The sequence below is a fragment of the Buteo buteo genome, chromosome 17, assembly GCF_964188355.1.
Source record: "Buteo buteo chromosome 17, bButBut1.hap1.1, whole genome shotgun sequence".
Taxonomy (NCBI): domain Eukaryota; kingdom Metazoa; phylum Chordata; class Aves; order Accipitriformes; family Accipitridae; genus Buteo; species Buteo buteo.
The window spans coordinates 25,905,347-25,921,294 of record NC_134187.1 but is presented as its reverse complement, the minus strand read 5'-3'; the positions used below and the strand labels follow the sequence as shown (position 1 = coordinate 25,921,294).

Genomic DNA, 15,948 nt, shown 5'->3' with positions numbered 1-15,948 from the left:
AAGACAGAGAAATGTTTCTCTTATTTGAGCAAAGATTTCCAAATAAGATGCTTTAGATTAGCCTGATTTTTTTTCTGGCTGTTCCACAGCTAAACATCCTGTAAAATAACTGCTGTTTGCCTTTTTCACTATTTTAACACCTGCTTTTTATGTCATCCGTTTTGTTCACAAAGAGACTCCAACAAAAGTAGCTTTTCCTCAGATTGGCTTTGCTAGAGACACCTGGTCTGCAAGTGAAGATGAAAAGCAAACAATAACCTTTAAAGTTGCTTACAGAGTTTACTTGCTGTTTTTTTAAGGCCACTAATACACATTCCAAGGTTCATACTTCAACTTAACCAAAATATAATGCTAGATTAGTCAAGGCAGGGCAAAAGAAAATTGTTCACTTAAGTTTTTATACTGTATCGAAAGTGTAATATAAGATAAATTTTAAAAATAACCTGACATTAACATCTCGGCAATTGGAGAAAAAACTGCTTTGGGTCTTGCTTTTTAAACAGTTATTTTTGCTCATTTAAGAGGCAGCACCTGTTTTGTTTTGAAGTTGTGTAAAAAAAATACATTACAAACTTCTAGTGTGAATTATCCTTTAAACATTGCTCCTGAAGTACTGCACATCCCAAAACATTTTTACACTCCTCCCCCCCCCTCCTGCCTTTAATCCATCAACTAAAGGAAACATTCTGTTTCTGAATGAACGCTGGGCTGTATGAATGGAACAGCATGGGAAGTGTGCGCTTCATCTGGTTAATGGACAAACACAATAGGAAGAAAATGAGTTACGTAGGTCCAGGTTCTTTTCTGATCTGCTCCTGCATAGAAAGCAGAAGACTTTGTTCTACGATTGCTACAAATTGCTGCTTCATGAAAACACAGGTTTTTTGGTCTGAACTGCATTAATGCCTTATGCCACTGCTGTATGTACCATACATAAAACTGGAGAATGTCTCTTCAAACGTAGATTATGTTTAAGCGTTCAGATGACATAACCAGAACGAACCACTATTCCACCTAACCCAGTGTTTAGCAGGAAGCCAGTAAGCGATGCAGTAGAGCAAGGGCCAAACCCTAGATCATCAACTGTGCAGCAATATACCTGAAATGAACTTTCTCCTTGGACTTTCCCTAGCTCGGGGTCAATTTGTACATTGAAGTGTAAGATTTTTTTCTAATGCAGTGTGTGGGCAGGGAGAAAAAACCTCTCAATAATAAGATTTTCAATTAATTTGAGAGGATAGCAGATTGGTATACAGCTGAGATACAAGACTGGAAATTTTAAATGTAGACATGTATGTTGGCTGTTATACTTTGGAATTTTTTTATATAAAAACAACATCAGGTTTTCGGATATTCCTAGAAGACAGGCAATTCCCTTAAGTTCCACAGTTAAAGAAATCTCCATCTGAATTAGTGGCAGCTTTACCATTTGGATCACAGCATTTCTACTCAAGGAACTGCATTTTTTCAGGTATTAAGACATTGAAATAACTGAATGCTGACTTTAATTCACTTCTCGGTACATAAACTAGATCCTATGACTCAGGAGATACGACTGTATCCAAAGCAATAGGGTAAAAGAAGGGGGTCTTATTTTCTTAGTCTTTCCTGTTATAAACAGCTGAAAACAATGTATGATCAAATGCATTATAGCATATGGAATATAGGTACTTTATTTGTAGTTTATCAGCAGATCAAAAGACTAGGAAATAAAAGTCTGTGCCAGGAGTCAACATTTAAACCTAAGACCAGAACTTCATCCTGAACCATCCCAGCAGACTAGGAGGGGGACACTTTGCTATTAGAGAGGCAGTATCTTTGGATACTCTGAACTGAAATTTGTTTTTCCTTATCATGATATCCTGGAAGCTAAAACCCTTTTGTTGCTTTGAAACACGTTTCTTCCCCAAGCACAACAAAATCAGATGTTTTAAGATGAATGGGAATGAATTCTTGTAATGTTTGATGAGTAATTACCAATGAGAGGTTGTAAGTATTGTCATACTTGTACTGAACTTCATATCTCAAATAAGAAAAGATATTCTGACATGCCGTCATCCAAAACCATCTGCATACAATGGACAAGGACAACTACACTGTACAGTGTTGGATTTTGAAGTACGCAAGAGATTATTCTGACTGAATCAAGAGCTGCATTCCTTTCCTAAGTAATGCATCTGTTTTCACTTATTGTGAAAAGTGCTTGTTTTTGTCTATCAACTATGTATTTGCAAAGCAAAAGAGTACTGGCAGGACCCAAAAGAAAATACTTCTTTACTTGCAGATTAGTACATGTTACCAGATAAAGTTTCCACGCTGCTCTAAATGATATGACTATGCAGTTTATTGTTACATCTCCTGTAGGTGAATTTCTGTGAAGGGATTTGAAATGACGCTTTTGCATGTGTTTAAAAACTATGTTGTAAAGACTATTCCTGCATCACTCCAGAAATACCAAATTGGTGAGACAGGTATGAAATTGTACAAAATCAACAAGGAAGAATAGAGATTTTCTAGGACAGATCTACAAGATCTGAAGTTGAGAGCTCACCATCTCCAAGATGTTATCAGTAAAAAATGTGAGAAACAGAGGCTTGTTTTACTGAACCAGTCTCTTACTAGCATTCAAGATATATTTTCATGTGCTTTCTTTGTTATTAATATGATCAGAAACTTACCGTCTTTGGTCCAAACAGCAAATTGGGAGACTTTCTCCATTAATTATTGACATCAAGTGCTTTATTTTCCTTCTTTTTTTTCTTTGTTCAAGTGCACATATAGGAAATGAGCCTGGAGATGCTTGAATTGACAGTTTCCAGTCCTTTTTGTTTGCATACCCACTCTCCATATAAATCTTAACAGCATAACCTTTAGAATATCTTAGAAAATTTGCAGAGTGACTAAGGTTCAGAATGATGTTTCTTTTACAGACAGTTGTCTTCTTACTGCTCCTTTTTTGTTGTTAATTATGAACAAATTTGATAACATGCAACTCCCCATAATTTACCAGGGGAAACAACTGATATAATTTGCTGGATTCCTAGTCACAAGAAACAAGCTATGATGGTATGTATTGCTTAGAATGGAATTTTGCCTAGAAGACGCAGATACCCATTTCCAACCTTCAAATTATGATATCTGGTATCTTCAGTGATTATCATACTGTCCTTTTCATACTATAGTATTTGTGCTTTTGAAAATATACCACATTATACATTATTTGATTTACAATACTTCTTACAGTAAACTAAGGCAGCTTAGTAAACCACTATTTATTTAACAACCTTTTACATACTTTAACGCAAGAACTGCCTGTTGTATCTGTTATTTCATGGGATTTTACATAGCTTTGGCTGAAAGCCAGGATGGGAGCAATGTAAGACTGTCTTCCTCTACCATTACAATTATTATAGGGCTAGATGTGCAAAATGCTGCCAACTGATTTAGAAGACACAGTGTCAGACATTAGATTACGGTCTACAAGCAGAGAGGTGCCTCTCTCAGATCCTTCTCCAGAGCTTAGCAAACCCAGAGTTTCATCAGGTAACTCAGTCTGCCTTAATTAGCTCCCTAGATTAAGTTCAGTCCGTCTCTTCAGCCTGGAAGAGAGAGAAATAGAGGAATGGAAAACTTTAAAGAAATCCTCCTTGAAGAGGCAGATTTATCAGCATTGCTGAAGAAGTTGCAAAAGCTAGCATGCTGCACGGCCTTCATCCTGGCATACCACTTTGGCACTGAAGTTTGTAAGCCCCAGAATCAAGAGACAATAGGTCGAAAGTAGGAATGTGGACTAGGCTGCAAATATGACACAAATATACAGATAAACATTATGCTTCCCACTTGTTAAAACAGCTTAGGTACAAGAGTCAAATCAGGACCGGTAGCCTTTCCATAGAGTTTGGTGTCTCCCCATTCCCATATCCTGACAGAATCACAGAATGGGACCTCCAAAGCTCATCTCGTTCCACCCCCCCTGCCATGGGCAGGGACACCTTCCACTAGACCAGGTTGCTCAAAGTCCCATCCAACTTGACCTTGAACACTTCCAAAGATGGGGCATCTACAACCTCTCTGGGCAACCTCTTCCAGTATCTCACCACCCTTATAGTAAAAAAATTCTTCCTGGAACAGAAGATGCAAGTTGTACTTCAGAGAGAAAAAAAGGTTCTGGCATCTAGTTAGCAACAAGGTACTGATGGGAGCCTTAAAGATACCCGTACAGACTGCAGAAGAAATGGGAGAAGATGGCTCTTGAATAAAAAAATATTTAATGAATGTTCTAGTATATGAAACAGGGATGTCACACACAGAAAATATTTTGGTAGTCCAAATGCACCCTAGGAAATCTCTCACTGGTAATAACAGCTACACCATTGAGAAGACAATTTGTCAGTGGACCATAAGTATCAATACAACCTTCAAGAAAAGGAGAGTTTCTGTGGCACTGAATAAGAAGTTTCAGAAATAAGCACAGACAATTTTATCTGCCATTTTATTCTTTAAATTTCTCAGAATAGCCAAATATAAATTACAGGTGAAAAAAATTAGGAGCATCTGGGAAAAAAAGGTACGGCACAGTAATTTAATACTTAGAAATGCCTTAGAGATATGGCACATTCCACAGTGGAACAAATTAAACCTCACATACATACAAAAAGTTAAATAGTGCTTTACAACTGGAAATACTGTGATCATTTCATTTCCTTTAACAGATAGATCTCTAGGAAATGGGGCAGAGGAAAAAAAAAGAATTGTATTTTTTCTCTAGTGAGAATAATTGAAATACTGTTTGGTGAACCTAAAGTCTATTCTAAGTAAACCAAGCTCAGAGGAAATGTTAAAGAACTCTTCAGGTTACAAAATCCAGATCCATGTTTTGCATAAAAAAAAATCCCACACCTAAATAGTTCTGCAAACACTCACTGTGTCCATTTTCAAGCTGCCGAGGAAAATACATTACTAGTCCTTAAATGCCTTTTTTAAAAAAAAGCTTATGACGTTCCAAGTAATTACTGAAAATCCTATTAGTTTTTATCTGTTTGTGGAACAGGTTAACCCTAAAATTAAGATTTTGTTTACAAAGCTCAGCAAATGTATCCTGCAATTTGTATGATTAGGAGATATCTGTCTGTTCTCATTCCAACTTCCAGCACATTATGGCTTAGTCTGGACAGAGAGAGGGAAGCTACAGGAACTTTTCTCCTGTCTTTATAATGCCCATACGAAGCTTTATCAGTTTTTCTAATAATCTTCCAGGAGCCTACTAAGGTCATAACGAAGTCTTACTGCTAAAAAGAGAAGGCTTATAGAATATGCAACCTTCTCTCTGTTAACTTCTCTCTCTGTTAGTGAAAGTATGGATGGAAATCTAGTATTGTTCACAGGGTTATATTATTCACAGAAGCTCTAAGGAGCGAAACATTTCCCTCTCTAGGTGAGCAAATACTTCAGTGTTCTTAGATGATAGCAACTTTCTTACCGATTCAGCTGTCTCTAGAGATTCCTGTTAAACCCAAGTGGCATATAGTGTCCTAATTTTGCTCAAACTCCCTTTAATACTGTAGGGAAAAAAAAATCTTTTCAGGTTTGTATTTGTATTCAGGTCTCAAGCATCATGATAGAGCTTAAAAAAAAAGAAACTACATAGGGTTGCTTTACCCTCTGGGAAACAACATATCAACTTTCTAACATTGATTTTGGCCAGGGATTAAAATGAGTGGGTTGTGGTAACACAGCTAAGAGCTTAACAGACTATTTTATTGAATAGCTAGCTATGACATATTATTTAAGTTTCCAGAAGGGGGAAAAAAACCTTGCTTGATATATTACAGCTCTCTCAATGTTAGCAACTGAAATTCTTTAAGAGGCATTCAGTTTTTAGACTCTGTAGTACCTTTTAATAATGCAATTATGAAGACATTGAAAATAGCTACGTGCATTTCAAAAGCTGTGCTAAAGCATACATGAGGACCAGAGTAATTGAGTATAAAGTCAAAACTAACATATTAGAGCATTCTGGTGTGGTACAGTACAATCACACAACTGTCATCATTTGAGCTACTTCAGAAGCAATGTTATAATTACACTGCAATGCATATATAGCATTATACTATAATGAATAAAGTGTTTGTGAAAACCACGTGAAAACACATTAGGCAAACGTTTGATCTTTAATTATCACTCCACTTAATAGAACTTTTTTGACAGGGAGAAAAGCTAAAAGTTCTCCTCTTTGGAAAAAGAAAAATTGTATCCTTTTAAAAATGGTAGAATCTTCAAATCCTGAGTACAAAAACGACTGAGCAGCGTATCAAGCCCCATCCAGACAAGAGCTCTGCAGACCTGTCCATTCTCACGCTGCAAGCATTCGGAGTCATTCACCTCCTGTACTCACCATATCAGCTTCATCGCTATGCTTGCTTTTTGGTTCAGGCCCGCACCTGACGTGCGTGATCCTGGAAGGAAAAAGCCTCTTTTGTTCCATTCTGTCAGGGTGTGGGAATGGGGAGACACCCAGCTCAGTGGAAAGGACATTTCCTGGGCAATAGCCATAGCCCTTACCCCACCAGCAGCTAGCTCCCCTACATATGATATGATGTCAGTGTATCGGAGCCCTGCTGTTCATCGTATGACCTGATGTATAGTCTTACACTCAGGCATTTGAGTGAGCCGAGAGGTTTAATTTTGAGAGCTGGCACCTAAAAATCATTTTAGTTTTGTCTTCCTCCACAGAACTTGCAGACATCACACTAAGACGCTTCATATACTTCCTTTAGGTCCTCTCCTTTGAACTACATTATGTTCTGTGCAACAACTTTCCTCCCTATTTTCCATTTGCAAGGTGTAACAACCTGCAAGATACTAGTCCAAGCCCACAGTTTCAAAGTGAAATATAAACCAGCCCCTTAAGGAGAATGTGCCACTTGGTCAGAAGCAGTAGCCTCACTTTTCCACAGTATCAGCTGTCAACTGACAATCTCAGCTGTGCATAAAGTCAACATTCAAACATCAAAAAAGCTGCAGGTCAAGACTGAAATATATGTAGCCATGGAAAACACGCTTGCCATACTTTCCTATTGAATTACTAAATATCCTGTCCATTCAGACAGTTCAATATTCAAGAAAATTCCCTAGTGAAGACTTAATGAAACAATTTCCATGTTTTTGCTTTTCTTTTCAGAAAGCTTTTCTATAAACAAGGTAATTCAGCTATTCAAAGGGAACAGCGACTTCCAGTTTCTTAATACAACTTCAAAAAAATGGATAAAGTAGGTGAAAGACAGCTTAAGTGAATGAGTAAAAAAAAGACAAAATCTTGTATTTTTCTGCTTCTAAGGAATTGACTTAAATAAAACTAAGCTTCCTTGCGTGAGGTCTGAACTTTGACCATATTAACTATCCCTGTGTTTTCACTTACCTTAAACTTCCATCCTGATGCTAGATTTTCTGTCAGATATAATGATTGCCTATAAAGTAATAGTAAATTAAAAAACCCTGCTGTAACTGCTATTGGAGCTTTAGTGGGAATGTTTTCTGAAAACTACTCTGACATGATGAAACAAAGTTCAAATAACTAGAAGGTAAACCCTAAGACTAATAACCTAACCCTTAGAAAGAGTATAAACTGCAACAAATATAAACAATCTGACCCTGTTGAAATCTTACCATGGCCAAGCAAGGATTCTGACAGCTACAGTTTACCAGCTGCGGAAGAAAGTTTAAATATAGTAAATAATACCCTATTTTTTTTTCTCCTGATACGTAAGTTTATTTGACTTGCATCTAGAGAAAACTTATCCATGTCTTGAGTTCAGCTTCTTTGTTATGGTAAACTTTATTATTTTAAAAAGGCTCTGAGGACAGCATACAAAAACCTAGCTCTGCTCTAAGCAAGTAGAAAAATTCCCACTGACTTCTTAGGGAAACTGAGATTTCATCTGATGTATCTAACAGCTCATTTGACTCAAAAGGTGAAACTTTTTTTTTTTAAACTATTTGAAGTTGATAATGGAGTAAATCAGACGTGCTTTCAGGCTTACTTCATGTGGACTACCTCTAACTGGTAAGGATGCTATTGGAATAGAAAAAAGAGTGTTAATATTAATCACAAGGAAATACACATTTTCCTTTTCTTGTCCCTCTCAAGTCCACGTGGGAGTAACATTTCCCAAGAGTCTCATCCAGTCAAGTCCTTCGTGCTCACCATTTTCCTCAGTGAATTTCCTTCCAACTTCGTAATATTTTTAACCTTCAAGCCAACCAGACAATTCCTTCCCTCATCTGGCTTTAAGATCAGTCTTCCAGCCCCCTTTTGCAGCTCATCGCCTTTATGAATTCCTATCCCTGACACATGAATTTTTAACATTCTGCTCACACAGATTCAGTTCCTTTTTTTTTTTTCCCCTCCCTTCTTCTTTCCCTTTGTTAAGACCATTCAGCTTCCTGACTGTCCAGTCTGAACTTCTTTTTCTCTACGTCCCTTGTCATTCAGGATTCTCAGTTCTGGCTTCTTTTTGTCCTTGTTAAATTTCTTTTTAACCCTCACTACATGCGTACTCTCCTGGGTATCAAGACAGATAGCTTCTTTTTCTGGCTAGCTGCACCTAGTATTGATGATGTACTTTCTCTGTTGCTAGATGTGGTTACTCATCTAGGGAGCAGAGTCTTGCATCCAAGGGAGTTTCTGGAAAGTGCATTTAAAAGTCTCCCTCTGCAGTGGCCCATCCCATCAGATCTTGATAGACAGGGACACTTTCCTCCCATACAATACCCATCCTATAGTGCGTAGGTTTGGTTCTCGGCCATTTTTGCTGAGAGTTCCTCCTCTTCTATTACAATCAATGCCAATAGCATTGCTTGTTTTGAGAGGATCTGGCTCCAGTTTCTGGTCTTCATAGAAGGGCACCAACTGGCAGCTGCCTGGCTTCAGGCTTTCAGAAACAGTGACTGGTGCTCAGCTCGAGAGGTACCTTCCATCACCACCTGAGTGCTCAGTGGGGCACCAGAGACAAAGAGGAACTTTGGGAAGCCATGGATGGTAAGACTTTTCTTCTCGGTTCTGTTCCAACAAACTAAATTGCCTGCTTTTAGATGGATAATCCTATCTATTGAGGCCAAAAATGTATTTTTTTATCAGGATTACATAATTTAAAATATTTTTTGATTTTGTTTCTGCAATATGCTGCCTATACATGCTGATCTTATTTCCAAATATTTGTGTTTGTCCACTCTTAACACAGTAGCTTTCTGTTTTATCTTTGAAGCATGGAATTCCTCAGAAGCTTTTGCTTTAAAGCCTCTTAACTGTGCTAATGGAACAGCAAAGGGAAATAAATAAGTAGCATTTGACAAGAATGTATCAAGATGCTCAGTGTTTTAACTAAGCAGAGGTGACCACCTGAGCTTCCCTTACTGAAGGCAGCCCTTAGTGCTCTCTGTAGTCGCAGTCAAAGCCATTTTGGTTTTGGGGCCCTGCTTCCCCTGCCCAGTGTTTTGGAAACTTCATGAAAGTTCTCCAACAGCTCTGGTCTGGCAAGTGAGGAATTTTCAGATTGGTGATGAAAATGTAGCAGATTTTCCAACACACCACCCTCCCTGCCCAGCTAGCATATTAGCAATGGGAACAGTGGTGAGCAAGATGCACCATATCTTAAAAAAAGAACTACAGCACTTAAGAGAGGAAATCACCTTTGGATGTTTTTGTTTTTTTTTTTTTTTCCAAATATACAGGAAAATCAGTGTGTGAGTTCTTAGTAGAGAAATTCAGTCCTTCAAAACTGAAATCAGCAGCTGGCATGTACTGTGTCAAAGTCTTCAGCATTCAAATATTGGCAGGCCTTCAGCTCAAATGACTGGTTCTCTCTTGGTAGCATCATCATTGAGGCTTCTTCTTCAAGAAAAAAAAAAAAATCTTACAAAAGCTCCTAAACTATATTTAGAAGCCAGTATATTGCAAAGTTTAAGAACTACTCAAACTGCTTTCAGTTTCCTTTATCTGTGAAGTTTAAAAAAAATCTAATGATTTTTCATGCTGAAAGATGCTCTGTGAACACAGCTTTGAAACAGGAGACACCCAGTTTTATAGCTTACAAAAGAGACTAATTGTATTCCACTGCTTCCTAACTAGTTTGATCCTTGAACTCCGAATCATTCTTCCTTCTGGTTGGAAGTGGAATGCAAGATGACTGCTTCCCTAGAAAGCAATGCTGAGAATGAACTGTGAATGCCTAGCTCTTTTTCACTGCCCCAATAATGTATTTTGAAAAGAGAAATTTACTTCATAGTTCTTCAAAAAATTGCATTATGATTTGCTCTACCACATCATGAGCTGTTCTCTAAAATAGGCTGTTCTCTTGAAAGAGGAATGCATAGAAAAATTCACCTGATACTATAAGTTGAGGTAAAAAGATAAATGGTTTTATATTAAGAAAAATCTGTGGCACATATAAATTAACCAAAAATTTCATAAAGTTTATAAGGCTACATAGCCAATGTCTGTCACAAAGAATGTCGCAAGTACCCCCACCTGCATACCTGATAGTAAGTTTATTTCAGCAGCCTATTGCTCAATGGAATAGAAAAAATACACAAATGGGAAAGGATTACTTTAGACCTGGAATAGCAAGTGTTCACTCAAATGTGGGCTTTTTAGGGCAGAGTCTTATCTTTACACCAGTCTGGTAAAGTCCTTATTCCCTGACGGTAGCATGCAAGTACAAAATATGACTGAAAACATGTAGGCTTGTCTCCAAGAAGTTTGAATATTTAATTTGTGAAATTATAGCCCGATGCTATAACCTAGCATTTAAAAATTAAATATCAATTGGCAGTATTTCTTATATTGTTCATAAATAAGGAATCCTAATTTTCAGTGTTGGTGGCTTGTTGCACATAATGAGGAATATTTATATTCATTTCAGTGAATGGCAGAAGCATCATTGGCTTCTTGTCTTCCTGGCTTCAGTGCTACTGAACTTCGGCAAAATGCCATTCATGACTCACACTATTTATTTATTTATTCTTTATTTTTAGACTAATGGGAACTTTATGAATTCCTTCCCTGATTTCTAAGAGAAATACCACTTAGCTGTGATCCTGAAAAACGGTGATTCAGAATCTTAGATTACTGCCTTAATGAATATCCTTAACTCTTCATGTGAATGGTTAATCACCAAATAATTGATTTTAGGTCTGAAGATATTGTTGTTCAATTTTTATTTTAAATTATTTCCTTACCCATATAGAAATTCACACTATTAAATGGTTTGTCAAGGTGATTATTTAGTTTCTATTAACAGCATTTTTTTGAAATCTCAGGAATATTTTTCATTTGCAATTTTATTTACATCTCCTAAAAAAATGCACTGTAAAAGTATATTCATCATGTATAGCATAAAGAAGCTAAGTCATCCTCCAAGTGACAACCCACATGAAAATGCATGCACAGTTAGGAGAGCCATAGTGAGGTATCACATGCACGAAACAAGCTCAGTGTCTGGAATGGTGGGAGCTCAACTCTAAGACAGCCTTTGGGATAGTTTCAGCTCTCAAAGTCTCTTCCCTTTTCCTATGCACTCTTTTGCTTTTTCTTCATCATCATTTTGATTGTAACTTTTGTAGGTAGTTCAAAGCATACAGTAGAAAGTATGATCATGCTGTAATACCTTTTAGGATCAGGTACAAAATACTTACAGTCAAGAACACAGAGTGAAAGTCATTCTTCATAAATATTTGTGCAGACAATGAAGGCATTTCATGCATTTAGTTTCATGTTATATTAATGAAATATTTGTTTTTTATTCAAGTAGATTATTGCCAATGAAGGGGGGAATTCTTTCCTTCTGCTAGAAAGTGTAAATTATACAAGCATAACAAACAGCTTCCTTTAAATGAGATGTAATCAGACATGAAAATAAGCTGGTAAGCTTTCATTTAGTGCACAAGTGGGATTAACTGAACCATCTCCTGCATATAATTTACTTTAAAGTCTGTATTTACTATTTTAAGAGTTAGCATTTAAACCTTTAGTATTTTATTACACAATTTTAGCTTGAATATTTTCCAATAAATCACAGCTCACTTTCAACTAGTATTCATTTATGATGTTACTTTCACCTTTTGTTTGCTGACAGGAAAATGAGATAAGAGAAAAATCTTAGCTGGAGGTCTGGACAGGCAGACATGCTCGATGGGGCATGTAAGAAGCTAATAGCGCAGAGACATCTCAAGCATTCCCATATACATTCCCAAGAGATTTTTTTCCCCTCCCTTGAGAAACACCACATAGTCCTTTGGGACTTCCTGCCCCAGGAAAAGAAAAAAAAAAAAAAGAAAGAAAAAAAAGGAAAAAAAAAAGGCAATTTAAAATGTCTCTTTTCCAGACACTATTGCCTTTTTTCTTCTGCAGTGTACTACTTTTTTCCAAAACTTACAAGCTACTAAAATTGATACCTGACTTTCAGAAAACATAGAGAAATATATTATTTTATTAAAAGTTGATTTAAAATAGCTTAAGGTCTGATTGATGGGGATTGATGCAATGCCCTTAAAAATGTGTTCCCTTAGGTCTGTCAAGATAAATGGAACTTGGAAGGGATAGTGATTTTTTCATTTTTATTCTAACTTTAAGCAGTAGCAACATTGATAGACTGTGAAAACAAGTATGAAAAGCTATTTTAAAGAGAACAAAACTGTCTGCAAAATTGAAATTTTTACAGTATTTTGTCTTCATAACACCAATACATTGCAGTGATGTGGAAATACAAATATAAGCACACATGGAGAGCCTGGCAATATAGTGCTCCATTCTTTACATACATGCATATTAAGCAGCACGCATGGCATGTATATGTAGGTAAAATAATTCATATTGCCTATATGAACTGCTGTGATGAGATTGTGAGTTTTTTCTTCTTTTTATAAAGACTACATTACATTTCACTGTTACCCTGTTGAGTAGAATCCAAAAAGATAGGCTTATCCCAAGAAATCCTTCCTAGTGTGCAGACTTCAATTACACTACAAATAAACAATTCACATATTTATTATTTTAATTGCAAGTGAAGTCTGTTAAAATAGTGTTTGACAAAACTGTATTTTCTGTCTTTATATGCAAAAATGTATTTGTGAATCAGAAATTTAAGGTTTCTGTGGCATATATGGCTGACCTTCTACAATGACACAGTTGCACATTGGCACAGAGTTTGAAAAAAAAAAATGTTTCAAATTATGGGCTAAATTCTACTTCAGATGAGTCATCAAGAAACCAGACACAGCCCCAATCCAAAGAACACTGCCAGTCTGAAACAAGGGCAAGGCAACCAAGACCAAGCATGACTGGGTTAAAGATAACTCAAGACTTCTGGAGTATAAGAAGTAGGAAGGTCTCATCTGTACTCTGAAAAAAGTATTCCAAAAAGGAACTGATGAGACTCATCAGGGGTTTTCTTATTTTGCCTTGTCACTTGAACTAAGCAAAATTGATTATGGATGCTTGAGTTAATTTTCCATCTCGCTCACTTTTGTGTATAAACTAAACATCTTAGGAAACAAGTTGTCAGGATGATGATCACAGGTATTGGAAGGGCTGATTAAGTTCCTCTGGTTTAAATTCACAAAGATAAATTTTGAATAAAGCACAGGACATTTTTAGTAGGGATGCAAGAATAGTAACTCAAAAAGCTTTTGACAGCTTAATTTGTCAAACACTGTAGCTTCAATGCATATTTTAAAAATGCCTAGCTGTAAATGTATTTTCTGTTGCTAGGTTTTCTACTGGATCTACTCCACTTTCAGAAATTCAAAACAAAAACTAGAGGAAAAACACTACAGACGTCATTATCCCTGCAATTTTCTCTGTATCTACATTAGATGACTAAGCATGCAATATGTGTTGCAATACAACCTGTTCAATACTTCCACAAGTTCTTTGGAATTATTTTGTAAATTAATTACTAAGCACAATCAAGGTCTGAATAGAAATAGCTTTTTTTCATGGCAATCTTATGCATATTCTTTGGTTTTCCCCCTTGAAAATATGAAGAAAGCTAGTTTTAGTTAGTCCATATTTATCAGACTGCTGCTGCCAAGAATATGAAGGATCTAAAACTTCAAATTAATGGCAGGAGAACAACAGTTGTCCCTGCAATCAGAGGAAGATAATGAACCTCATAGGCACTGATATCCTTAGGAGAATATTAGGCAGTCTGGATTTAAAACTGTAGCATATAATTTTAAATCATGTTACTTCTTAAAATGACTTTTCTACACTATCAACAGCCACGGTTATCTTAGTAACAATTTTGACATCTAAGCGCAATCCACAAATTTGACAGGAACTTGTCCCTTGTTTGTCTTTTAGGTTAGTGCCTCCAGGCTTAAGTCAAAAGTCCGACAGCGTATGTGGGAGCTGGTGCAAGGAAGGGTGCAGGAACACATAGCTGGCGTATGGAGACGTATGACCTCTCCATTTGGCCAGCAATCAGCTGTTACATGGAACGAACAACGCAAATGCAGTGGAGCTTCATACAGTATATCACACATAGCAGTTGCTGAGTTTATGGGACTAACGACATTTTTCATGCAGTGAACCTGCTGATCTAAATACAGGGCTATAGAGATATGTCTGCAGATAAACTTTGACCTCTTTGCTCTTTCTCCTAGCAGGTACAGTCTTAGAATGGATGCTTTATTGTAAGAATAAAGATTATCTTCAAATTTCAGTGGACGAGTTGCAAGAAAGCCTAAACCCAGTGCTTTTGGAATTTTCTCAAACTTACAGATGAACTCCCTGAAAGTGGTAAATTGCTTAGTCTAGTAATCCATATTAGAGTCAAGTCAAAAAAATCTGGATAGATTCTGATGATCTTAGGGGTGGATACAAAGGATCATGCAGCTCCAGCCATTTATCTACTCCTTCTAGGGGACACAGCACTATGGAGGAACTCACGATGAACATTACCTTTCTTTGAAAACAAATGTTACAGTTGACAGAATCAGATTACAAACATTAAGGAAATCACCAAACTTTATTGGAAAGACTGCTCCAATAACTGAAAAATTCTATAAAAATGCAACTAGCAGCCAGTACTATTTGTACCATTTATATGGGGTAGCATTTGGCAAAGAAGGGATGTATGTATTCATACAGCTATAAAAGCTGCCAGGAACATGACCATTTAATTTGTATAGCAAAGAACAAAAGCCAAGACCTCATTTATAACTTTAAACAAAAAAACTGGTAAGTTAAAGTGTCTACACAATGCAGAAGTTACTGATTGTTTGGAAAATTTTTCTGTAATGTGGACACAAACTATATGATAGCAATCGGGAAGGCTCTTCATTTAAATAAGTATTGGCAACCCTTCATAAAGGATTAATACTATCTCTGCCAATGGTTAGAAACCAAATTTCTTTTAACGCATACTCTATATGTTGTCTTTTCTTTCTTGCCAATTTAAAGCTTGCTTAAAAAAAGACAATCTTGGCTATAAAAGCAATGTTTTGGAATGTGCTCCAATATGATTGATCTGTCCATGTTCTTTTGGCAACTTAGCTAAAGTACTTTCGTCAAATTTTATGATTTTATATGATTTGAAATAATAAAGCATGACAGCCCCAAATTGATGACCTTAAAGAATTCTGACTAAAAATTCATCACCATAACTATATTACAAACTTTAATTGTGCAATTATTTTTTCAGTTTTCCTAGCTGTTTTTGCAATTTGAGCATACTTTAAGAGACATGCTTTTTCCCATCTGTGCTTTCATTTATATTTACTTTCTTCAAGAATACATGCCCGCCAAAGTCTTTCACAAAAAATAGAATGTTTCATGAAAAAATCCCATGAAGAATCACTGAAATGCTATCAACTAACTATTCCTTCTTTCAAATCTGAATGTATTAATACCTCTTTCCCTCTGCCCTGCAATTTCCTTAAGATAGGATT

General features: G+C 36.4%; 2 protein-coding genes across 6 annotated transcripts in view; one reads left to right on the top strand and one right to left on the bottom strand.

Moving 5' to 3' along the window:
* Window positions 1–15,948, bottom strand: part of MCPH1 (microcephalin 1) — a 129,776-nt gene that overhangs the window by 38,253 nt on the left and 75,575 nt on the right. The window lies entirely within an intron of this gene.
* The window catches only part of ANGPT2 (angiopoietin 2), a 43,842-nt gene that overhangs the window by 2,221 nt on the left and 25,673 nt on the right, over window positions 1–15,948 (top strand). Inside the window, exon 1 of one of the 3 annotated variants that reach the window (XM_075049268.1) lies at window positions 14,765–14,797. The exons of the other annotated variants lie outside the window; for them this stretch is intronic. Within the exon in view, the coding sequence (XP_074905369.1) occupies window positions 14,780–14,797 (18 nt within the window). The 5' untranslated portion in view covers window positions 14,765–14,779. Of the gene's footprint in view, window positions 1–14,764; window positions 14,798–15,948 lie in introns of those variants that run through there. 3 annotated transcript variants of the gene reach the window in all.